General features: G+C 33.0%; 1 protein-coding gene across 2 annotated transcripts in view; it reads right to left on the minus strand.

Moving 5' to 3' along the window:
• Positions 1 to 319: 319 nt before the first annotated feature.
• TBC1D32 (TBC1 domain family member 32) overlaps positions 320 to 27,604 on the minus strand; it is a 251,432-nt gene continuing 224,147 nt past the window's right edge. The window contains exons 30-34 of one of the 2 annotated variants that reach the window (XM_058307341.2): positions 27,232 to 27,347; positions 26,106 to 26,260; positions 19,876 to 20,016; positions 11,179 to 11,367; positions 320 to 2,430 (exon numbers count right to left, since the gene is read on the minus strand). In XM_058307341.2, coding sequence (XP_058163324.1) covers positions 2,311 to 2,430; positions 11,179 to 11,367; positions 19,876 to 20,016; positions 26,106 to 26,260; positions 27,232 to 27,347 — 721 coding nt within the window. In that variant the 3' untranslated portion in view covers positions 320 to 2,310. Of the gene's footprint in view, positions 2,431 to 11,178; positions 11,368 to 19,875; positions 20,017 to 26,105; positions 26,261 to 27,185; positions 27,348 to 27,604 lie in introns of those variants that run through there. The other variant, XM_058307340.2, reaches the window with a different exon arrangement.

Here is a 27,604-nt window from a genome sequence, read left to right on the forward strand (position 1 = left end):
AGTCTTAACATTATTCATCTCCCTTTGGTGACTGTGTCCTCTTTGACTGGAGACGGTATATCAAATTTAATCCTCTATCTCAAATATTAAAATTATTTCATAATTCATGTAACTCTCAAAACATGTTTATGGAATGAATGACCAAAGAAATTTCATTAACATTTGGGAATTGGAAAACCAAACTGGAGCACACAATTTAATAATCATAAATTTAAGTAGAGCTCTGTTAGAATAGTCTTGATGAATGTCTGAGATTTACTTTATATTCACAGATCCTTTAGATGAGTACATATTATGAGGAAGCAAAACTACAAAGATGAAATTTTCAATAGAGATGTAAGTTTTATATATGACACTTAGAACTTTCATACGTTTGTTTACAGAGTATCACAAAATGTGCTTTATTATAATTAAATCCTGCAAAATGTATTGGTATCCCTTTGTAAATTAGAAATAGTCTGTCCTAAAGGCTTATATTTTAAATAATTAAAAATGAAATATTCTGTATTTTATGTACAGTTTTTCAGAAAATCTACAACTTTTCTTATAGAAAAATAAAAAATAAAACTAAGGGGGCAAGATAGGGTTGCAATGATTTCTGTTCAAAAGTGTATTCTTAAAATTAAAAAGATGTAGAAAAATAATCCATAATGGCAACTACAGAGACTACTATATTTTACCTCCTCTTCCATCAAACAGATTGCTAGGTCATTGCTCTTAAGGTATTTCTTATTTCTCAAATGAAAATGAAAGCCTTCTGGTGCCAACTGATGTCATTTTTCTAAAATATAATTCTTATAACCTGTATCTTACCTCAGTTTCTAATCAGATTCAGAAATGAGTATTTTAAAATTAACTTACAGTTCCTTTCTCTCCATTTTGTAGTTCCAATTACTGTTTAGGAGCTTTTAAAATGAAATAAAGTGCTGCAAATTTTGGGGACTAATCACAATAACTCAAGAACAGAATGGGAAGAAATGGAACCATAAATATATATTACAACAGCTTAATTTTGAACAGCTTTTCAAAATTAAGCTTGAAAGTAGACAAAGCTGGGTGTATGGGGTCAGCTAGGTCACTCGTAGTTAACTCACATCAACTGGAGCTAAGATGTACAATATGTCAAATTGCTCAATTTTCTCAACTTTTTCAATACCCTTTAGGAACACTATTACTGGGACTGTAGTGTTGGCATTTATAGTGTAAAACATAATTTTGGAAGGTTAATATTGCAAGAGCCTAAAGTAAAAAAAACCTGAAAACTGTACAGTATCAGTTATTTCATCAGGATGAAAGGAAAAATGAGCTTGGCATGGGCCACATTCGATTGAAAGGAAAAAAGCAGGGTTACCTTCAAAATGTTTTAAATGGTTGTATTATATTTTACTATAAGCCATGAATATAAAATGACTTATATCTAATATTTAAAAACTGGTTGAAATGAATTGCTGACTGAGAAAATAATAATTTCATTTATCTTTCATAGATTAAATGTGACAGTTATGATATAAGAAAATAGGGCCTCACATTATATTATTGGTGCAGAGACATACTATAATAAAATAAACATAATGTTAGTAATTTAAAGTAATTTAGAAATCTGTTCTCCTTAATGTTGTCAAGTTCAGTACAAATCAAATCACTAAGAAAATATAAAACTAATGACAGTAGAATGCCTACCAGTATGAAAAAGCTACTCTTTTAAATGAACCATGCAGACATTTCAAATGAAAAATTATAAATTAATATAGGTTATCAAAAACAAACTTCTAGAAAACAATTATATCTGAGGATAACAGTATTTTCACCATGTGCCATCATAAAGATCACTTGTTCCGCCACTCGTGAAATAAGTAATTGAAGTTTTATCTATTACCTTTGTATGTATAGACATAAAGAATGGAGAAAATAATTGCAACTTTCCTGCCTCTCCAAGGCTGGCCAAATAATTATTCATAATATTGCTTCTTCTTTCCAAATGCATTTGAAAAATATTTTAATCATTTGATGAAGAATGAGATATAGGTTGGGAATAGATTTTAAACATAAATAAGAATTATAAGTAAGCTAGATCTGATTCTAAAACAACCTTCCTGCAATTGAAAACAAACTTACAAAATGATTCACTTCATATCACAAATTGACCTAATGCCTAGCTGAAAATATCAGAATCAAAAACTCGCACTATTGTTTACAATATGTGTGTTCACAAAGCATATGTTGTTATGGACATGGATAGAAAACAACCGAAAGTCCCCTTCTTTCCTTTAAGAATAAATACAACATAAAATTAAACTGTGTTTCCATTATCTATGTGCTCTGCACCCTAATGTTCTGCATGTCTCTCAGCAGCACTGGTCTGTAGCTTTGCTCCAAAATTTCCATGTATTCAAAGTAATCACTCACTCGAAACCCCCGTAGTGCTTCTTCCTGTCAAAAGAAAACAAAGTTCAGTTGCTTGGGTAAGGACACACAATTCCAAATTAATGCACTATAGAGTTGATATATTTTCTTTTCCAGTTATAGACAGAGGATTTTATGTTGTTAATAAATGTTGTAATTGACGTTTTATTGAGTGGGCTGTTTCTATATATGGTGAGAAGGAACCATGTTCCCATAAGACAAGGTGGTCTAATTATTTTCAGCACCAAAATGCCTTTAGAGGGGAGAGGATGTAGTTCAAGTGGTTGAGCACCTGCTTCCCATGTACCAGGTCCCAGGTTCAATCCTCAGTACCTCCTAAAAAAAAAATAAGACTTTTTGGCTACCCTCCCACCCCCCGCAAACAAACAAACAAACAAACAAACAACCAAAGAAACATGTAGAAAATGAAATATTCTTTATTTTTGGATGTAATAACTTCAATTATATATTAATTGCTCATATTTGTAATTAATAAAGACTCTAAAGATTACATACCAAAGGATACTATAATATTGCAAGAAGTGTCATAAAAGTTTCAACAGCCTGCAATTCATAATATCTATACTAACTGGAGTTTAACGGTTACTGTCCCAAATGAATCACTCAATTATAAAAACAGTAGGAATATTCATTTAGAATTTTAGACTTTTAGAGAATTTTATGACTATTCCTTTCATCACCTCAATACTATCTATGCAATACCTAGTTTCAAGGTAAACAAAAAAGTTCTGTAGAAGAAACATCATCCTTGATTTAATATAGTATTATATTAGGAACTTTGGAAGTTAAAAACATTTGGTCAAATTATACTTTTCAGGAGTTTATAGTTTAAAGGCAAGAGTTACTAACATAAAAAACAAAAGCAATCCAAAAGAATAAAAGACAATATATATCACATTCTAGATATTGTGTGGAAGATAATCAGTTTGCAGATAAGAGACATTAATGTAAGGTAGATTAGCACTAAGAAAGCATCACACAGATCTCAGTAAGAATGGGTATTTTTAAACACTTCAGATGTACAGGTTGCTTACGGGTTAGTGAGAGTTAGAATGCAAATAACGTGTGGGAACTTTACACTTGTTTTGCCACTCATAAAATCTGGATAATGTGGGGCAAAGGTAGCTGGTGCATTTAAAAATTATTAGTATTGATCTACAAGGCTGATATTACAGCTGAAGAAACCAAAGGATATTAAGTAATTTATATTACTTAAATTATGTTACTTAAGTTACGTTAGGAGAGCTAATATTTTCCAACACAAAATTTGACTTCTGTTCCTAATTTCAAAATAACTGTGACTTTATTTCATTTATTCTTTTCATTCATTGAGCCATTCATTCTCTTATTATATGTACGGTTCTGGGTTACACACTGAAGACACAAAGATGAGTGAGACATGTTTTCTGCCCTACAATGTTAACAGCTGAGGTTATAACATGCCTCTAGTCTTACAAATAAACTTAATCAAAACTGAAGATGTTCATCTTAGAATAACAGAAATACCAAGTCTTGTAAATTTCTATTCTATTGAAAATATTTTCACTTTGTTCTTTGGGTAAAAGTTAGGAGTGAAGTAAGACCAATCTGAGTGTTCAAGAATTCACATTAAACAGTTATTGTTGAAATCTCAGAATTATTAAGATTTATTCATTTTCTTCATTCAAATTAAACAATGTTCACTAAATACCTAAATTGGGGGGGAATTATAGTAATATGTTATTCTAACCAGAGAATAAAGACTCAGTGCTGGAACAACTGTTTTAGTGCATATTCATGATTTTTAAAAGAATGTTTATTATTCATTAAATGTGAATTACAATAGAAGATGACAGCATTTGAAGAATAGTTTTAATAATTCTCTTTGGGTAAGAAATAAGTAAAATCTACTTTAACATATTTAATTATTGTTCTACTTGAACACTTCACTTTAAAATAAAAATGACCTATGGACAGTCTTTTATTGGTTTAAATATATTTTTCCTTAGAATGTATTTTTTGAAATGATGACTTCCATTTTGGACATTAATTTTAAAATAAAGGAAAGTAACCTGAAAACTATACTGAAGAGACACCTTTAAAGGTAGGGTATAAGACTATTAAAGTCTTATATAACAAGAGAAAAAATTATACATTTTAAAGGAATGTTTAAATGATATACTCAATTATTTAAAATTTGCAAGCAATTTTGGCTCTGAATAAAATTTCAAAATCTGTGAATTTCACTTTCTAGCTTCAAAGTGGAGTATTTTTTCATCTTATCCAAAATGTTTCCTAATAGCCTTTTTAGTGGTTAACTTTTATTTTTAATTATGACCATTTAGACTGCCAACTTCGCATTCATGTTATAAAATACCATTTCTTCAAAATACTGTTTTACTATCATTTTATATATAGACCTAAGCATATTGGACTCTACATAAAAATGCAAGTCCCTATTCTTTAAAGATAATCATATGAAATTATGTAAAGTAAAACACTATCCCCTTTATATCAACAGTGTACTGTTTGTTCAAGGAAATGTTTTTCTATTAATATGTTACTACTGGCATGGTTTAAAATCTTGGTTAAGAAGTTCATTTTGAATATAATACATTTTCTTTTTTTGTAGCTGATGCCTTTTCAACCAGTGTGTTGTCAATGATTTTCTATCTTCATTAATTCTGACTTTCAAATATTAACTCATCAAACAGCATTAAAAATTATTATTGTAAATTGCAATGCTGTGTATATTCAATATTACATGATATGTACATACACTCTTACCCACTCTTTGTACATAGTTTGTATATAGCCGGTTTCATGTATGTATCCACTGGCTTTCTTTTAATATTGAGAGCATTTGATTAGAAAGTCCACTAAACTTAGAATCATATATATATAAAAGGTAACTAGTCAACAAAATTCAAGTTGATATGCAAAAATGAGCATGGAAATTGGATTCAGACAAAAAAGGCATTGAACACCCCTATTTTATTTACTAGATATGTGAGTAATCTCTCTAAATCTAAGTATTTGCATGTGTAAAATGTGGGCAATAAAAGGACCAACCCCATATGGTTATGTGTAGATTAAATATCCTAAAATCTGAACTCCTTGCTATGGACTCTAAGATCTTATACGATGTAACCTTTGCCTCCTCGGCTATTCCTACCTCTGAGCTTTTGCACTTGTTTTCCTTCTCATTTGCCCAGATATCTTTGCATGGTTTCTTCCTTTGCTTCAAAGAAGTATCTGCTTGCCTCCTCAGAGTGGCCCTCACTGACCTCTAATCTAAATAGCACCTGGAATTCACTATCTCCTTACCAACTTTATTTCTTTATAAGACCTGCCGATACCTGAAATACTATATACTTATTCATTTATTTATTACTTAGTTCCCAGTAGAATGTAACACTAATGTAAACAGGGACATGGCCTTCCTACAACTACAAAAGTGCATAGAACCCAGCTGTTGTATAACAAATGGTTGAATAAGTCAATGAGTGAATACCTGCAATACCTGCAAAACCCTTTGCCCAGTGCATGTCATACAGTAAACACTCAAGGTATTAATGGTGGTCAGAATAACAGGGAGAAGAATATACAATTTGTTAACTCTTGGTCTTTGAAATAGTTGGGCTAAATGTTCTTGGCCACACTGCAGACATGTAACTTTAACCTGGAAGGGCCCATCATGGATTACTGACTCCAGTCTCTGACCTCTCTCTGACCTCCAATACATTACCTAAAATATTAAGATTTTCTTTCTTGCATCTTCTCAGGAATGTGCCTATTATGAAAAAACAAGCTATATCTATCCTTTTGAATCTCTTTATACCAGTTGTAGCTTTCAAAAATACTGGGGATATTGATTACCAGCAGATATGTTTCTAGGGCTACTGTAAGCCCTGTAGGCTTGCAAGTTGAATTTTTAATATAAGGCTTTTTTGAAAAGTAAATAGATACAAGATGTAAACATATGCCAGGGCTAGTTTTATAATATTTATGAATTTCAAAAATAGATACTGGATTATGTTTATAAATTGGTCTGTTCCTCTGGGTCCATTAGATTTTATTGGATTCAGAGGTTTCACTCTTGATTAAATTATGATTAAGGATTTGATTAGGCCAAGTCAGTAGGACATTGAGTCCCCATCTCCTTGGTGGGCAGGGACTCACAGAGAAAACAAGGCAAAAGGACTTTTAGAGTTTTGATCCTGGAGCCCTGGGAAGTAAATAACATAGGGAAGTAGATATGTATCTTCTTGTGGAGATAGCAGAGCAGCTGAGCCCAGGGAGAAAGGAGCCCCAGGAGAGAGAAAAGACATTTATCCCAGCCTACTCCTGATACTGGAAGAAGCTGGGACCATGGAGCCTTAAGAGGGAGAGGAAGTCTGAACCCTTGCAGACATCAGCAGCCATCTTGCTCCAACATGTGGTAACAGACTTTGGTGAGGGAAGGAACTTACGCTTTATGGCCTGGTAACTGTAAGCTTCTACCCCAGATAAATGCCCTTTATAAAAGCCAACAGATTTCTGGTATTTTACATCAGCACCCCTTTGGCTGACTAATACATGCTCTTTCCCAAATATCTGATTACTAATGCATTTGGAAGGTGATAGTTTTTAAATGTAATATCTATTTCTAAAATAAATCACGGAAGAAAAAATGTAATTCACTTTGAGTAGGTTAAATTAGAGCAAAGTTAATTTCTAATAATGACCACCAGGAGGCATACAATTTACAAGGTGCAGAACTTAGCATACACTGAGCTATATTAAAAGGTTTGCATTTGTGTCAAATCTCACATAAAAGCCAACAAATTATATAATAAGAGTCACTAGAGAGAAGGTGTTTAATGAATATAGTTCTGCTCTTTACCCTTGTCACTGATGGCCTTTTTGTGTTGCACCTGACCTATCCAATGAAAAAGGATCTTCTTCCTGGTCAGAAGAGCAAACATAAACAATATGAAAACAATGTTTCCTCCAGTAGGTTACATTTGGGTGCTTGGCTTTCAAATTCTGGGCATCAATATCTCTAAAACTTTTGAATTCCTGGTGTTGGTATCTGTTGGAAACTGAGGCACAGTGGTCTCACAAGTAGAGACGTGCTGTCTCCATGGCTACGTTTGCAACCTAAGGAATGCAGTAATTGAGAGTTCCCTGTAAAGGGGATGAAGCTGTTAAAGGCTGAAAGAAAAGATTAGCACATACCTTTTGTAGTAAATAGAACACTTATACTTTGTACCTTGAGATAAGATTTTTTGAGTTCCTTAGTAGTGCTAAAAGTTAACTGCATGTTGCTGCTTGTTATGAAGTAGGCTACATGTTGCTGCTTGTTGTCATGTAGACTGGGGTATATAAAGAGCCCCTTGTAAACAATAAAGTTGTCTGAGGAGTCTCTACTCGCAGACCCCCTGATCCCAGCTCTCTCGTTCTCTCTTTTTCTTTCTCTTTCTCTTTCTCCTTGTCTTTATTTCACTCTCCTTTTTCTCCTTCTTTCATTCCTGATACCCTTCGGGTCCAAATCTCCAACAGACATCCTAGATTATGCTTTATTAACAAGCTCCAAAATAACATTTTTGTGTACACTAAAGGTTTTAAGCTACTTAAGATTGTATGCTGAACTTTGACAACGCAGGCCTCTACCATGGAAATTCTGAATTAGCACATCTGGGGAGGAGCTTAGGTAAATTGATTTTAATAAGGATTCTAGTGATCCTGAGGATCAAGGAAGTTTACATAGAATATGTTGTTCTTAAAGATTTTTACCCAGAAGAGGGATTTTGGGCATATGTGTTGACTAGACAAATGACTCAGTCTTGGCTGGGTTAAGAATGAAGAGGCCATGATTAGATACAGTGTAAGAAAAAGTTTCTGGCCATGTCTTAAGGTTATGCCAATGCCCGGTATTGTCTTATGAGATGTAAGAAGTCTCAGGGGCTGAGGAAAAGGGAATGTATAGTCTAGCTATGAGGTCAGGAGAAAACCCTGTTTTCTTCGCTGTGTGTGGTCTCTATGCCTATTTTTCATAAGAAAGAAGCAAGAACAAGAACGAGATAGAACAGGGATGTAGAAATTCAAACAAGTGATAAATTGTTTTTAAAGCACTTGTTATGATGCCAGAGAGCATTCCAGAAATGTTTCACAGATAGCATCATCACATTTCATTCTTCAACAACCCTTTTTAATAGGCATTATTTCATCCCCAATTATACAGACAAGGGAACCAAGGCAGAGGTTAAACAATGTGCCCAAGCTTACAGAGTAAGCAAATGATTTTTCCCTCAGTTAATTATTTTTAATACTATGTGGACTTTATCCATTTAAAAGTTTAGTATTCAATTGGCTTTTTCTCAGTCTGATCTTCATTTCTTTACACTGTCAACATCTTCTGGTAACAGCAGCTACAACAGTAACAACAAAAACTACCTTTTGACAAGTTACTGATTGGGTTGAAATTAATCTGATTTTTTCATAATTATAAATCGATTTTGCCATAATACGCAGGATTTAGTTGAAGTATTTTAATTAAGTATTTTGAGTGTTCACCATCTGATTTTCACTGGAAGGCAAACTCTTTGTCTGGAGTTTCAGTAAAGTTTGTGCTCAGATTGAATTCACAGACTAACACCAAGATCCTTACCAGCATATTAGCATGCTGGAGAGGAATGTAAAAGCCACCCAAGTGGGCTAAAATACCTGGGTCATCTTCTCATGAACTATTAAACTAGCTCTCACGAAACCTGTCTGTGTGTATGTTTATGTGTATTAGATAAAAAGAAAAACAAAAAATATTTATAGACTTTCCAGCTCACTGAGATCTTTGAGAATAGTCATTTTGTGAACGATGATTTCCCCCCAGAATTGTCATGCCCACAGATTTCCTGAACCATCATCTGTCATAGATACAAATGTTCAGGACCCCAGGTCCAAGGACTGAACCTTTCAGTATATTATGAGAGGATGACTTCTAGCTCAGTACTAATCTATGAATCATCAACGTGTAAGACTAAATGCACTTAACTGCTTCATATTGGGCCCATATGTTATTGTTTTAGTCATTTAAATTAGACTTAGGTAGTAGAGATAATCCTTTTTTTCCCATTTAAAAATCCTTTAGTTTTAAATTGATAGCATTATGCCCAAGGCATAATGAACTTTGGACACATTTAAAGAGGTTACCATTCACAAGCCCAGTAGTCAAGAGGGATGAAACTGCAATAAACACCAACATTCATTAGATTTAAAAATGATGAAATGTAAAAACACCCTTCTAGTGGGAAGGAAGTGATAAATATTTGGAAAAGAATTTAGTAATGTTTGTTATTAACTGCATATAAAAAATTAAGTTCACTCATCTTTCCCTTATATTCTTTATCTATTCATTACATTTAAAAATTATTTATCGAGTACCTACAATATGCCAGATATTGTCTGAAGCACTGAAAATACATCAGTGAATGAAACGGACAAAGACAGTCCTCATGGAACTTACATATTCTACTGAAGATGGATAATATACACATGAATTGATTTATTAGAGTAGTAATTAATATAAAATAAACAAGTGAGATAAGAGAATTGTGGGTTAGGTACAGGGGTATATTTAAAAATCAAGAAGAATTTCAGATTCTGAAATTCCTTTAATTGACCGTTAAAGTGATGAAAATATTCCTTACTGATAATGATCCCACATTTTGTGCTAAATATAATTTCCATTTTCTTAACCCTCCCTGTACTCCCAATCATCTCTTGCAGATGATGCCTTTCTTTTTCTATCTTCATTTTCCTTCTATATGTGTAATCATTGTCTTGGTATCCTTTTCCATGGATAATGTTTCTAAGATTATAATTCTAGTAATGTGTGTAGGAAGTCTAAGATGTTTAAACTCTGTTTATGAAATAAAAGTGCTGGATAATTAGATAATCTTAAATGATTAATGACACTTATTTAAAGAAAAGCATCATTAGATGGAAAATGACTCTGGCAAGGATCTACTGGTAAAGAACAAAGATAAAATCAATTTTCATAGAAATTTTTTGTTGACCAGAGAAAGCCTAGCCAATGAGAAATAATGGTTTAGGTGTGTGTGTGTATGTTTGCAATGGTGGGAGCAGAGAGGGTAGGGACACATATTTTAAATTCAATGAAACATTTCAACTTGAAACAGTTGTTGTAGCACATTTCCATCAGTAAACTGCATGCAGGGTTGTGTTTATATATCATGTATTTCCTAAGTCACATTATTATGAGAAACAAGCAGTTACATCTTGTTTTAACTATTAATTTATAAATGATAGTGATTTGTTAAAAAGTATTAGAATCTTTCATTAAAATCTTTGATAAATATGGTTGCAAGTTGAGAAAAATATGATAGAGAATATGAAGGTTTAGAAAATTACTAAAAGTAACAAATCTCTACTAACACAATAACTTGAAATTTCACTGATCATAGGAATACAAAGCATATATCTTTTGATATACCATACTGGTTAAGAGAGAAGTTTTGGATCCAGACAGCTTAACTTTAGCTTAAAAACTTAACTTCATACTTCTGCTCCACTACTTAGTAGCTGTAAAACTGTGAGCAACTTACTTAACTCTGTGCCTCAGTTTCCTCAACTCTAAAATGGGGATAATAATAGTACCTACTTTTCACGGTTGTTTATAGGATTGTATGAGTGTTTAGAAAAGTACCTGACACTAAGCACCCAAAGAAGTTAGCTATTCATTTAACCAACATGTTTCCCTAGTGATAAACTTACTTTTAGGAAAATCTGCAGATCTTGAGTCTGAGTGTGCTGTAGAATGTCTTGTTGTAGATGTTTGAATATAGCTATACAGATATATACTTGATAATCAGGACCAAGGAAAACACAAGTAGCAATATAATGACAGATTTCCATCCAATCTAAGTAATTCCAAAAGCACTGAGTTATCCACTGCAGACAAATCTAGAAAAAAAAAGAAGTCAGTTCATTAGAAAGCTTATAAAACCATATCCAACTTTCAAAAATCAGTAACCAGTAACTCACACAAAACCAATGAAAAGTTTAGCATTAAAGCAAAAAAGAAAGATACTGTGCATAGAAGCCTATTTGTTCAATGCTTGAGAAAACTTTCATGGCTTTGGGACTCAGGACTGATGGTGTTTACACTGCTCAAGTACTTATTGCCAAATGCCTTTTTTATACATACTGTCCTCTTCTTAACCACAACACCAATCTGCTCCCTACAGATAACAAATGTTGAGACTATTTTAATTCAGAAATGGGGATTTTTCTATCCTACCTATAATCACAGATGTATAATTATGCAGATGACAGATTGCTAAATGTTACATTAATGCAAATAGACTTGCTGAATCAGAAAACAATTTTAGCCAAATAGAATTATATAACATAAAAACTGGGAGCTAATGTAGAGAATAATTTAAAAATCAGACTTTTACAAAAAGAGGTTTCTTTCTGCCTCTTCATTTATCTTATTTTTTCAATAACATTTGTTGAGATTATAAAAGCAGTACACGCTCACCAAAAAGTTCAAGGAAAAAATAATAATAACAGAGGTTAACTGTTAACATTTTGGTATGCTAATTTCTAATATCTTAAATCTCATTTATAATTTACAAATTACCACTGAGGGCAGATTCCTTTATTACATCTCTATTTTCCTTTAGGTTTATGGGTTTTTTTGGGGGGGATGAAAACAGATAGGGCGAATCACCTCAATTTGTCATAGATATGGAAGATACAAATATACAATTTTTCCTTTTTATTTTCTTTGTCCTATAAAAATATGTTCTTGAATCATTTTTAAAATTTGATTTGTATATTACTGATTCAATTTTTTTTACCTGATTCTGCTCTTAATTCAATATGGTATTGAGTTTTTGTTTTCCATACATTATTACTCATGTCAACCAGTAAGCTTTTAACTCAGTTATTATGATTATATCTTTTCATTTCATCTTTTGGCCATGTTTTCACTTTTATTATCAAAACACCAAGTTATATGCTTTTGTAGTGTAGTTCTGTTCTCAGAATGTTCTACAAACTATGCTTGCATTTCCCTGGGTTTCCAACTTCAATGTTGCCTTCTACTATGCTCCAAATTCTTTTGCTAGAGCCTCCAATTTGAATCCATTATTGAATTAGGATTTATCTATGAATGTCCAAAATTTGTCAACAGATAGGATACAGTAATTCCCCTTGATCCTAATTTTACTGTTTACTTAGCAGTAATAGCAGTCTCTCCCAAATTTTGACCTGGAGAATAGGTTGGCATGCAGAATTCATTACTAATTTCCACTGTTCACCAACTATCCGTGTAGTGTGGCACTGCTAGACTGAGGATGAAGTATCTCCTACTTCTACATGACTAAACAGTTTACAGTCTCTACAGTTTTATCTTTTCCATAATGTCATAGAGAGGGAATTATATAGTATACAGCCTTTTCAGACTAGTATCTTTTACTTAGCAATATGAATTTTAAGTTTCCTCCATGTATTTTTGTGGCTTGATAGGTCATTTTTTTTTATTACTGAATAATGCTCCATTGTACAGACGTACCACAGATTAACCATTCACATACTGAAGGTTATCTTAGTTGCTTCCAAGTTTTGGTAATTATGAATAAAGGTGCTATAAACATTCAAATGCAAGTTTCTGGTTGGACATAAGTTTTCTACTATTTGGGTAAATAATAATAAGCATGACTGCTGGATTGTACGGTAAGATAATCTGCAGTTTTATAAGAAACTACCTGGGAAGCGGACTTGGCCCAGTGGTTAGGGTATCCGTCTACCACATGGGAGGTCCGCAGTTGTTTCAAACCCCAGGCCTCCTTGACCTATGAGGCGCTGGCCCATGCTCAGTGCTGATGCACGCAAGGAGTGCTGTGCCATGCAGGGGTGTCCCCCACGTAGGGGAGCCCTACGCACAAGGAGTGTGCCCCATAAGGAGAGCCACCCAGCGCGAAAGAAAGTGCAGCCTGCCCAGGAATGGCGCCGCACACACAGAGAGCTGACCCAACAAGATGATGCAACAAAGAGAAATACAGATTCCCGTGGCACTGACAACAGAAGTGGACAAAGATGACGACGCAGCAAATGGACACAGAGAACAGAGAATGGGGGGGGAATGAATGAATGAATGAATGAATGAATGAATAAATAAATAAAATAACTAACTAAATAAATAAATAAATGGAAACTACCAAACTGTTTTCTAAAGTGACTGTACCAGTTTGCATTCCCACCAGCAATGAGAGTCCCTGTTGCTCTACATCCTTGCCAGCATTTGAGTACTTTAGATTTTAGCCATTCTAATAAGACATGTAGTATATCTCGTTGTTTTAATCTGCAATTCCTTAATGATATGTGATCTTTTCAGATATTTTCATAAGCTATTTGCCATCTGTATATATTCTTTAATGAGGTGACTGCTTAGATCATCTGTCCATTTTTAAATTGGATTGTTTTCTTATTGTTGACTGCTAGGAGTTCTTTACATATTTTGGATACAAGATATATATTTTATAAATATTCTCTCTCAGTCTGTGACTTGTCTTTTTATTCTCTTAATAAATATTCCTTTTCTCACCTTGGTTTCACTTAAACAATCCTGTATATCACTTCATAATAGTAAAAAGAGTGGAGTGGGTATAGCTCAGTGCTTGAGCTGGTACCTCCAAAAATAAAAAAAATAAAAATAGAACATAAAGATATTATTCATTTTTATAACCACATATAAATCACACTCTGAATACGGCACAGTTTTATTCAACCACACCCAACTCACAGACATATGCATTGGTTCCAGTCCTTTGATATTACAAATAGTGCTATAAAAATAAATGTACATATGCATTTTCAAATTTTTACCAATATATTTCTGGGACAGATTTCTATAAAGGGGAATTCTGGGCCTAGGGAACTGCCAAGTTCCTTTAAACAAATCTCAAAAATGTAATATTATATTTTCAAAACAAATGAGCTGAGTCCTTATATGATTGAAAAAATATTTTAATCAGTAATTTATGAAATGGTTTAGGGAGTAAAAATGACTACTGAATTATGTTTGCTTTTATGGTCCTTTTATTAGTTCTTAGAAATTATGTTTCTAAGAACTAATTACACTTTAAAACATTTAAGTAGCTTTTAAGGCTTATAAAGAAGGAAAATCACATGTACAATATGCATCAAAATATTCCATAGCTTTTCTAGGAAACTTTTCTCCTCAATCTTACTTAGGTTCAGGCTTAAGATACCTCATAGCCATTAAGATGCAACACTGAAATATATATAATTATTTGATCTGAGGTAAATTATTCTCACTTGTATCTAGATTTTTAAAATCTTCAAAGAATTCCATAAGAATTAAGTCACAAAAAATTTTTGGTTAAAATTATTACTTATGAATATCTGATTAAATCAAAAGAGCTGTGACTTTTAAATGATCATACTTTATGATTCAAAGATACTGAAAAAATTTTTTTTAGATACTTTAGATTGCATAAATGTTACATCATGGTAGTGGATGTGGCTCAAATGGTTAAGCACCTGCCTCCTACACGGGAGGTCCCAGGTTCAGTTCTCAGGTCCTCCTGAAAAACAAAAACAAAAACTAAAAAAAAAAAAAAGGAGAAAATCAACTGAAGGAAGCCAATGTGGTTCAGTGGTTGAGTGCTGGCTTCTGACATATGAAGGCCCGAATTCAGTCCTTGGCCCCCCAGTACCTCAAAAAAAAAAAAAAAGAGGGGGAATTTCCATATACCCCACCCGCAACCCTCCCTCACCCTCCCCATTAACAACATCTTTCATTAGTGTGGTACATGTTACAATTGATGAACACATATTGAAGCACTGCTGCTAACCATGGTCTATAGTTTACATTATAGTTTACACTCTGCTCTGCACAATTATATAGGTTTTGACAAAATGTATAATGGACTGTATCCGTCATTGCAATGTCACGCAGGACAACTCCAATGTCCCCTAAATGCCCCCATGTTACACCTATTCTTCCCTCCCCCATCTTTAGAACTCTGGTGGCCTCTGCCTTTATATCAATTTTACAAATTCTTCCATTGCTAGGTAATTATAAGTCTGCTTAGTCCATAGTTACATTTGCTCCTTATGTTTGTTCATTCCTCAGTCTTGAGGATTTTAGGATGGCGATGCCCACTCTGTGTGATTGAGAGGGGGCTTAGATTACATGGGACAGTTAGATGAAACTATCTTGCTTGCAGTTGCAGATATTCTTTTTTTTTTTTTCTGGAATGGGCACTTTTTAAAAAACCCTCTGGCCTTATTTTATTTGCACTCACCATAGAAAGAGTATTAATAAAGTAGGAAAGAAAACTAATTTCAGAATTTAAAAATGGGGTGTCAAGTAATTTCATTACTATTTGGGGAACCTCAGTAAGTCAACTCACTTTACTGATACTGAATTTTCCATCTTTTATGGGAATAAAGTTAAAATTTGAAATAAAATGACAGCAAAATATACTTTTTAAATTTCAAAAAGTTGTTATAAACATAAGATATTATTTTTACACACTTCTAGGCAAGATACGATGTCATGCACTCAAAGGATCCAAAGATAAGTCAGGCACACATTTCCAGACCTTTAGAGAACTTAAAAATTAGTAAGAGAAAGGTAAAGGACACAAATAACTATCCTTCAAAGCAGGATATATATTCCAATTAAAAGAGAGGTAAAGAATATAAAAACTCGGAGCAGAATCATGAACTTATACATGACCTGGAAAGTTAATATTACATTTGGACAGGAGTTAAAGGATAAGTAAGATGGGGCAAAGGAGGAAGAGGGTATCATTTTAAGTAGAAGAAATAGCTTGAGTGACATAAGGAAAAGGGGAAGCCTGGGGACATATACATTTATACATGTGACTATAACCAAGAGGTAGGTATTCCTGCCTTGATGCTTTGCAATTTCTATAATTTTATATTTTCAAAAAGCACTATCACACAAAACATGAAATGATGAAAAGTTTCTTTAAATTGCTTTTGTAATGGGAAAATAAAGCCAAAAGTGAGAAAAACCAAACAGAGTTTTCTAGAATATATGCAGAGGATTATCCATGTTATTGCATTTGCCAAAACAGTACAATAATCAGTTATATTCATATGATGATGACCTCATGGAATTTCAAAAGATGAATCATCAAAAATACCTGGTACTTCTAAAGTCAGAAGAGTAGACAAAATATATTAAAGAAAGTTTTTTAACAGAGGGAAAAAACTGATGAACAAGTTCATTAGAATTTTATCATTTTGTTGTTCATTTAAAAAGATAGAATACACACTTGAATTTCTATTTTCTTTCCAATCTCAGTTATTCTTAAACTCTAATCAACAATTATGCATTTCTAACCTAACTTTTGTATATTCTTGTTAAGCCTTATTATTTTTATGCTAAAGATCAGTATATTTCATTTAACAGCATGCTCACAAATCCTTCACTAATAAACCAATCCCTCAGTGTCTAAAAATATGCAACTTTAGAAAGCACAGTCCCTAATTAAGATCAAAATGAATAAGTCTTAAAATAATTTTTTGTTCAAATAACTACTTAACAAATATACCTATTTAGTAACTTAAAATAGGTTTTCATATTTTATAATTAGCAATAAAATGGCAAAAACATCAGCAGAGCAATGATATATACTTCTTAAGGCACAAAATGGTTTCTAGCTCTAATATGGAGCCATTAAAAAGGCATTTCTACATTAGAAAGTTTAAGAAAAATGATATTATTCAGAAATAATTCCTTTGGTTTTCATTAAATAAATTTGCTACTTGTATACATTTTCCAATTGGTACATATAATTACAATATTTTTCCTTTTAATCATTAATTGTTGCAGTGGAGCCTGGCATTACATGTTCTTCCAATAGTTTTTGTTAGTCCCTTTTAAGGATACATGTTAGGGATTCATAAATGATTGAGAGTGTTAAAGAAAATATATTGTACTAATCAAGACAAGAATGGTCAAAAGGAATTCAGGATACACTGTTTTTCCCTGGCCTGGATTTTTTGAGAATAGAAAAAATGGATTACTGGGCTTACAATAAATATTCAAACAATGATTTTAGCTAGAATCAGAAATTTTGTGATTAAAAGTTCTCAGAAATGTTTCGGCTACATAGAGTAAGAGGTAGAATTGGCTGAGGAAGCATTTTCTGTTCACTGCATGCAATTCCTTGCTATATTGAGACTTCTTATTAATTTCTGGAAATATAAAACACAATTGGCTATTACTGGTGGCAACATAGTAACCTGATATTAGTAAAAGGAATAAATGATATGAGGTCTCTTCAAAATAATTATGGAAGCTTATATCATTATGTCAAAAAGAAATACTGCGTAATTAAGAGGAAAATATTTCCAGAAGGACAAATCCAAGGAAATGGAAGAATAGTTTGCATGAAGAAATCCATCAGTATGTCACATAATGGATAAGATAAGCTTCAAGATCAAGATAATCTTAATTAAAAAAGCACCTGACAGGGAGCAGATGAGGCTTAAGCAGTTGAGCACCCGACTCCCACACAGGAGGTCCGGGGTTTGTTTCCGGGTGCCTCCTGAAAATGCAAAAACAAACAAGCAAAACAAATGATAAAATCGGCTCAGGAAAGCTGATGTGGCTCAGTAGTTGAGCACTGGCTTCCCACATACCAGGTCCTGGGTTCAATCCCCCGCCCCTGAAACCTCAAAAAAAAATCACTTGACAAAATTCAACATTCTCATCTGATTAAAAGAAAGGAAACAAAAGCCAAAAACTAACACTTTCTAAAACAAGAAGAGAAGGATTCTCCCATGGCATGACATGGAAGAATTTGCTCCAATAAACAGCTACTACTTGTTGGTGAAATGCTGGATGATTTCAGTCAAGTCCAAAACAAGTAAGCCATTAGTACATAGAATTATTCTGTAATAACTAGATAATTTAACAAAAATCATTAAAAATCTAATGATTAGGAAGTTGAAAGAAAAAAGAAAATGACCACAAGTCTAGGAAAAAATGCCTATATATAATGAATGAATGACTTTACCAACAACTAAAAAGAAAATAAAATTGAAAAGATATTTCAAGCCACATTAACAATATCTATAATGAGAAATTTACCATAAATGGAAAAAACTTTCTATGTTTCTAGATGAGAAGATGGAATATAGAAAGTATATAAATTTATCAAAGTAATTTATAGTTAAACATAATAGCAATCTAAATTTCACCTAAATTCAAATTCTCAATTTGAAAAATGCAAAATTATCTTAAAGTGCACCTGAAGGAATCGATAGGTAAAAATATCTAAAATGACTTTTTGTGGGGAGAGGGAAGTAATGACAGATACACTCTTAACTAACATTAAGACATATTATAAAGGTACAATCAGTAACATATATATACCTCAGGAATCAAAGAGATTTGGATAGCAGGAGCTACTTTTGTGAACATAGGGAAATCAGTAAGAAACATTAAAATAGGTGGATAAACATTTAAGAAGAGACTTCAACTAGTAAACAAAATTATGGACATATTTAACCTTGCTAGTATTTAAAGAAAGACAAAATTTACCAAAAGAAAAGAAACAATTTTCACCTTTTAAATTAGTGATTAATTTTGAAAAAGCCAAATACCCAGTCCTGAAGAATTGATACTCTTTTCATTTCTGGTAGGGGAGTAAAATCAAAGCAATTTGAAAATATGCATCAGGAGACTTAAAATTGTTCGGTCTTTTGATTAAATATTTTTAACTTCTGGGACTCTGACCTAACAGTTTAATTCAAAAATCAGAGAAAGTTTTAAGCTCCAAAATATGAATTCTAGCCTGATTATAACATAGTGAAGTAACAATCCATACCTCCACAAATGAAGGATGGGCTCTGCACATGAGAGAGATGTCTATGTTTGGTGCATATCACCACAAAGGTTGTGTGCTACATAACTCCAGGCCCTGGATACAGCATTAGACCTTTCCAGACTCCCACATAAGTTACCTTAAAAATGTCCATACATAATGATTTTACACTGAAATTCTTTTGGTAAATTTTGTCTTTCTTTGAACACTAGCAAGGTGTTGATAAGAATTATTGACCTATGCTACTTACTCCTTACATTAGCTATATGAGGCAGGTATTATTATCCTCATTAAAAATCCTACATATCATGGACTTTCAGAGAGTCTATGCCATGGAATGGCTAAAACTTGAAATTTGTGACTACCAAGGATAATCTATAAAGGAAAACTATATTATAATAGGACTGGGGTAAAAATCCCATTTTGGGGTTTTAAACAAGCAGAAAAGATATGGATACTTAAAAAAATATTTTATTAATTAAATTGTACCTCTTATATTTAATGAGAATGTAACTTTCTTTAAATACACTGAGATTTGAGAGTTGAAGAAACGCTTTTCCCTGTGAATTACCTGTGATGGTGCAAAACCAGACATGTGGAAAGCTGAAAACACAAGTGGCACCTCAGCCTTTAGTAGCATTTCAATATAGTGAGCACTGCAAAAATATATCGGATGGATGCCAGATTCTAGAGTGTCCATAGGTAGGTATCGCTGCATAAAAGAGAGAAATTGACAATTAATCAATATGCACCTAATTTAAAATAAATATTTATCTAAATCTTTTTCCTTTGCTTTGAATTGCTGCTTCGAAATCACTGCTTTAGTGATTTAAAAGGAAAGATATTTGCTTAAAACTGAAACATAGGAGTCTTATATATTTTTCTTCCACTTCATGTAGTTTAGAAGAGTCACTTTATTCCTGACACTAAGAAAAATCTAGTTCTATGTTGGCATGGAAATGAAAGACCCTATTAGAAAGATTTGAAACTCTCCAATCCATTCCAATCCAGTCCAGTCCAGTGTCCCATCTATGGCAACCTCCATGCTATACTGGCAATCTGTAGTCAACTCATGCATTGAATGTATCATGTCAGAGGTGATTAAAAAACTTTGGAGATCTTTTTCAAAACTGGGAACCTATAATTTAATTTTAGAAAACATAAACCTCTCTCCTCTCAGGAAAAAAAATAAGAAAATAGAATCTTCACATATGAGTAAGATTTAATGTCATATACAAGAAAGGGATAGGGTTTTATACTCTCCCTACAAAGTGATTAGTCAGATGACTTTTAAAAAACAAAAACGAAACTCTTTTTTGTAACAAATATACAGCACAGAATTTCCACTTAACCACATCAAGTATACAATTCAGGAGCATTATGTTCACAATATTGTTCTACCTACACTCATTTTCATTTCTCCTATGCATCACCTCAAACAGAAGCTATTCACCCATTCAACTTCCTTTCCACCCCTCTGCACAGACCCTGATAACCTATAAACCACTATCTATCTCTAAGCAGTTTGCTTCTTCTAGGTATTTCATACAATATTAGTCTTTTTTATTTTGGCTAATTTCCCTCAGCCTGATATTTTCAAGGTGTATCAATGTTGTAGCATGCATCAGAAATTCATTCCTTATTATGGCTGAATAATATTCCATTATATGGCTATACCACATTTTGTTTAACCATTCATCCATTGATGGACACTTGGGTTGCATCCACCCTTTGGTTATTGTGAATAATGTCAAGCTTGGTGGATAAATATCTGTTTAAGTACCTGCTTTCAATCTTTTGGGCATATAGCAAGAAGTCAGCTTCCAGGTCAGGTAATTCTATCTTCAACTTTCTTAGGAACTGCCAAACTAATTTCCAGAGTGGCTGCACCATTCTTCCGTGCCATGGCAATGTATAAGGGTTCCTATTTCTCTACATCCAAGCCAACATTTATTACTTTGTTTTTCAAATAGTCATCCTAGTGGGTGTGAAGTGATACACCATTGTGGTTTTGATTATTTGCATTTCCCTGATGACCAATGATGCTGAGCATCTTTTCATGTGCTTACTGGTCACGAGTATATCTTATTTAAAAAAATGTCTATGCACAACATTTACCCTTTTTTTTTTAAATTTATTTCTCTCCCCTCCCCCCCCCCCCCCCCCCGCATTGTCTGCTCTCTGTGTCCATTTGCTATGTGTTCTTCTGTGACCACTTCTATCCTTATTAGCTGCACCGGGAATCTGTGTTTCTTTTTGTTGCGTCATCTTGTTGTGTCAGCTGTGTGTGTGTGGCACCATTCCTGGGCAGGCTGCACTTTCTTTCCCACTGGGCAGCTCTTCTTACAGGGCACACTCTTTGTGCATGGGACTCCCCTACGGGGGACACCCCTGCGTGGCATGGCACTCCTTTAGCTCATCAGCACGGCGCATGGGCCAGCTCCACACAGGTCAAGGAGGCCTGGGGTTTGAACCGCAGACCTCCCATGATAGGGCAGATGCCCTAACCATTGGGCCAAGTCTGCTTCCCTACCCATTTTTTAGTTGGGCTATATTTGTCTTTATGTTGTAGAAAACTACTAGAATAGATGAACAAATTGAGGATAGTTTCAGGCTACAAGATTAACATGCAATAATCAGTTGTGTTTATATACACCAATAAAGAATATTCCGAAATGGAAATTAATCTCATTCACAATAGCTCATAAAATTATAAAATATCTATCAATAAATTTAATCAAGGAAGTGTAGGACTTGTACACTGAAATCTATAAAACACTGCTGAAAGAAAGAAAAAACCTAAATAAATGGAAAGATATCCTGTTTTCATGAAATGCATGAAGTATTAAGATGCCAATAATACCCAAAGCCATCTACAGATTCAATGCAATGCCTATTGAAATCCCAGCAGCTTTTGTAAAAATGGAAAAGTCAATCCTCAATTTCATATGGAATCCAAAGGACCTCAAAAAAAATCAATAATGCAAAGGAAGAACAAAGTTACAGGGCTCACACTTCCCAATTTCAAAACTTACTGCAGAAGTTACAGTAATCAAAACAGTCTGGTACGGGCATAAAGGCAGATATATAGAAAAATGGAATAGAATTGTGAGTTCAGAAATAAAGCTACAGATCTAAGGTCAACCGATTTTTGACACATACATTAACTAGGGAAAGAGTAGTCTTGTGACAACAGTTTTATGAAAAATGGTGTCAGGAAAACTGGATAACCACTTGCAAAAGAATGAGGTTGGACTCTGTAGCAGTTTGGTATTATTTATGAATTCCAAAAATAAATATTGGATTATGTTTGTAAATTGGTCTGTTCCTCTGGGTACATTAGATTGTATTGGATTCAAGGGTTTCACTCTCACTTCATTAAATTATGATTAAGGTTTTGATTGGGCCATCTCAGTAAGACATTGAGTCCCCACCCCCTTCGTGGTTGGGGACTCACAGAGAAAATGACAAGGCAGATGAGTTAGTTAAGAGTTTTGATCTTGGAGCCCCAGAAGTAAACACACAGAGAAACAGATATGTGAGGAAGGAGAGAAGGCTCCGTTAGACACAGCAGAGGCCCCAGAAAGAGAGACGAGCTGTTTAGCTAATAGACTATTGCTGGCCTTTTGGACAGAGCAGAGCAGCTGAGCCTGGAGAGAAATAGGCCCCTGGAAGAGAGCAAGCCAGGAAGCCTGAACCCTTGGCAGACGTCCTCAGAAGCCATCTTGCTCCAATACGTGGCAACAGACTTTGGTAAGGGAACCTTACCAAACCTTATGCTTGGTACCTGGTAACTGTAAACTTCTACCCTAAGTAAATACCATTTATAAAAGCCAACAGATTTCTGGTATTTTGCATCAGCACCCCTTTGGATAACCAATACAGACTCCTGCCTCATAAAATTAATTCTAAATGGATCAAGGACTGAAACGTAAGATTGACACTAAAACTACTGGAAGAAAACATAGGAGGAAACTTCATAACCTTCAATTTGGTAGCAATTTCTTAGATATGACATGAAAAGCACAAGCAACAAAAGAAAAAACAAATAAAATGAACTTGTCAAAATTTAAAACATATATGAAAGGACAATATCGAGAAAATGAAAAGACAACCTAAAGAATGGTAGAAAATAAAGAACCATATATCTAACAAGGGCTTAATATTCAGAAAAAAAATAACTGCTACAACTCAACTATAATAAGATGCCCTGTAAATGGGTTATAAGTATTCCATTTCATGCTGATGGTTGTAAATTTTGGAATTTAAATTTAAAATTATATTTGAATTCTATCAGAATTGTAATCTCTATAAATCCAAACTAAGTATTTATTATTTTATGAGGAATAAGAGGATTCTGTATTGACTATCTTACAAAGTAAATGGCCCAGGTCTTCCTGCTGAACATGCCACTTTGAGTATTATATTAGCCTGATTTGTCATCAATTGAGCTTTGTTTGCATGCACATGTAAAATAGTTTTCATTTTATTGTAATTTGATCTCCTTTTTCATGTTTTTTATTAATAGAGAAGGGATATATGATTACTACTTTTATTATCATTATCATTTGATATTAGGTATTCCTACATGGAAATAATCGACTTCTTGATCTTTTTTAGTTTATCATTTTATTAATGACTTTGTTATTAGCCAAACTCTGATTTTTGAGGAACTACATATGAGGTCATGGATTCAATCCCCATTCCTGGTAACTCAAAAAAAAAAATCTACTAAAATCCAAGCTGCTAGAGTCCTGCTTGTTTTCAGTTTTACGGGGAGAATGCTATCAGAACACATCAGCTTTGCTGTTATTTTGGGCTCTCAGGCGGAGTCTTATCAAATGAGTCCTTTCTATCTACTTCATAATATCTAAGCCCCCTCTCAATCCAAAGTAGTCATAATAGACATATCCCAAATTCCTCAAGATTGAGTGCTGAAAAAACATAAGCAGAGAAAGGGTAACCATGGACCAATGTGGATTTATTGTTATTGTAGGTATTATTATGTGGAAGAATCTGCAACATTGATATAAAGATAGTGGTAACCAGAGGTTCAGAGGGTGGGGAGAGGGATGAATAGGTGGAACATGACATTTTTAGGGCACTGGAATTGTTCTGTATGTAACTGCAATGACGGATACATGACATTATACGTTTGTCAAAACTGATAAAAATTTTCAACATTAAGTATAAACCATAAACTATAGACCTTGATTAGGAGAAATACTTCAATTAGGAGCATCAATTGTAACAAACTTACCTCATTAATGTTAGATGTGAATAAAAGAGGAAAATGTACCTGAGGGTGTGGGAGGTTATATGGGAATCCTGTATACTTTTGATGTAACTTTTCCATAATCTAAAACTTCTCTAAAAGTAAAGTTTATAATGAATTTTTTTTTAAAGTTTGAGCTAAAATAATTTTTAAAAATTTAAATAAATATTTCTCTGCAGATTTAATGCAGGACAGTTTTTGGCTAAATTTCTGAAACAGAATTATGTTCTGATAGAACATAAAAATTAAGAGACAAAATAATATGCTTTGAAAAGTATACAGATTCAAAGAAGAAATGCATTTTTGGAAAATTATGGTTAAAACTGATTCACTTGATATTTAGAGAGTAACCTAATCTGGACATAAGGTAGGATTGTCAAGTCTAGAGGAGTGTAGATATCATTACTTTCAAATACATGACATGAAAATGTATGATTGTATTCAAAATCCTTACCCCTTACCAAAAAGAATCCTCATCATTACATTTGTAAATGGAAGAGAGGAAGAGCTATAAGATTTTAAAAGTGAAGTATAATTTAAAGGGACAGATTTATTCAAATTCTAGTTAACAGCAAGAAAATAGTTAAATTGATTGAAGGAAAAAACCAATGCATAGTCCTATGACATTTCCTTCCTCCTGTTCATGTGAACAAAATTTCTCAATATGGTGAAGAAAAAAACTGGAAAGTTTTATGCAGAATTGCACTGAGCTATTTCAAGCATAAAATTACAGAATTTCAATATTTATTATATTCCTTGATGCTTTGCTTTTATTTTCCTTATTATAATTATATACTTTAAAGAACCTGTAATAAAGGTTTTCAAGTAACTCCAAATAAACACTTTCCAATTCCCTTAGCTTATTCTTGTGTGACATGTGATTTCACTGCCCATGTGTGAAACGTCATAGGAAAGGTTTGGGGAGCATTATCATAGCTTATATAACAGGCAGTTTCCTGAAGTTTGAGATCTTAACAAAAATGTAATAAATAAATAAACAAAATAAACAAACATTAATAAATTAATTGTGGGATATACTTAACCCTAACCTAATCACTGATATTTCATGACTAGTAAAATCTTTTAAAATATCTTATAGTACATTGATCAATACTCAGCATAGATCTCCAAATTATGAGTCTTTTTTCCCTCTACAGAATATGAGTGCCACTTAAAATTTTTTCTTATATTGTAATTATAAACATCAAGAGATTCTAACAAAGCCATAATAAAAAATATCCATTCAATAGTTCTCTTTTTACATATAGAAGTTTAAATTTTAATAATGCTTCTAATACCATTATATCATTTCATTCAGTTACCATTAGGTAAGACACCAAGTATTGGAGAAAATACTAAATCTTTATTTTCAAATAGAATGAGATAGTCAAAAGCATTCAGTTACAAAATGAATATAAATTATTACAGTGCGCTCTACAAATAAAATAATAAAATATCAGGAAATTTAAATATAACCTTCCTTAAAGTTTCAAACTCTCCTTTAAAAATGGACTAAAAAGTCTTACAGAAATATGTAGTCTTGGTACCCAAAGGAAAGCAGAAGTCAGAAGCCTGGAGAACTGCTGAAGAAACTGGAATGTTTTCTCTTTGTCCCCCAACATTATCATGAACAGGGAAGACACAAACCAGTCATGGCCAGCATAATTTCCCTGCAGACAGACTGAAAAATATAGTTAAGGAACTTTCACAATATTTTCTCTTTCAAGACAAAATAAAAGAACTCCATAAATATTCATTTCCAGGATCTCTATCAGGAAAGAGACAAATGATACTCAGTCCTCATTTTGTCTTGCAACCAATTTACAAGCCATTGAACTAAAACGAAGCTATTATTAATGAAAAATGCATCATATATCTAGTAGTTATTTTAATGTACTGTTTTTTTTTTCTTTTTTCTTTTTTCACACATCTCATGCAGGCTAATGCCACTAGCACCTGGAAGAAAACTACTCACTTTGTGAGAATGCACCTGTTTAAATCTTTAACACAAACAGTATCATCATCCTTTCTATATTTGTGGTTTTCTGCTCAATAACTAGCAGAATCAAACATTAAAATAAGCACACATTTTTAGAATTCAGTAACACAAATAGCTCATATACATTTTTTCCATGTCAAACCCCATTTCTGAAAAATAATTTCAAAAAAATAATAAATTAGTGTGTAGTGTTACTTTTATTCTAGATTTTCTAAACCTTGTTCAAAACTTTTTAAGTTATATCTGAAAATATATTCTAATGATTTTAATTATTTAAGATTCATCTGTGTTCTACAGTGCTCATTTACTAGTCCAAAAACAGGCCATTTTTTAATATATAAGTCAACATGACAATATATATTTCATTGGTGTACAACATTTACTTTTTAACTGACTACATTTTAGGAACAATAAATTCATCAAAACCCTTGGCTGACTTAAAAAAAAGACTACTAATAATTAAGATCTAATTTTTAAAGCGCATATTTTAAATACAGAATAAAATACTATACTATAAGGATATATCATAACAAATAAATTACTAATATAAGCCAAAGAATTATTTTAATATAATATGTTAACGTGTCCTACCAAAGAATTATGAAAAATATATGAAGGAAGTTCAACAATATGAACCTACTCAAAAAGGATATGAAGAGAAGATTTTACAGGAACTTGCTGCCCTTTCAGGAATCTCTCACAGTGCTTTAAAACCAAAGTAAGATCATTTTCTGCACCATCTTTTAACAGGTTTAGGAACTTTCCATACCTACATTAAAAGCCCACAAAACATATAAAATGAAAATTATCAGGCCCTGCATTGCAAATTCATTTATTTGAAATCTATTCAAGTATATTTCACTTGGGATCTCAAAGTTTTAAATTTTCAAATTTCTACTTGAAGCATAGTAAGCTAAAGATTGAGGGAAGATTGAGGAACCCTCAAAATATACTTCTGATAGTTATGATATATTTGGACTTTTAGCATTCATACAGTAAGTACAGATGACTTTAAAGACAGACAAA

Source organism: Dasypus novemcinctus, chromosome 11, assembly GCF_030445035.2.
Source record: "Dasypus novemcinctus isolate mDasNov1 chromosome 11, mDasNov1.1.hap2, whole genome shotgun sequence".
In the NCBI taxonomy this organism is placed as follows: Eukaryota; Metazoa; Chordata; class Mammalia; order Cingulata; family Dasypodidae; genus Dasypus; species Dasypus novemcinctus.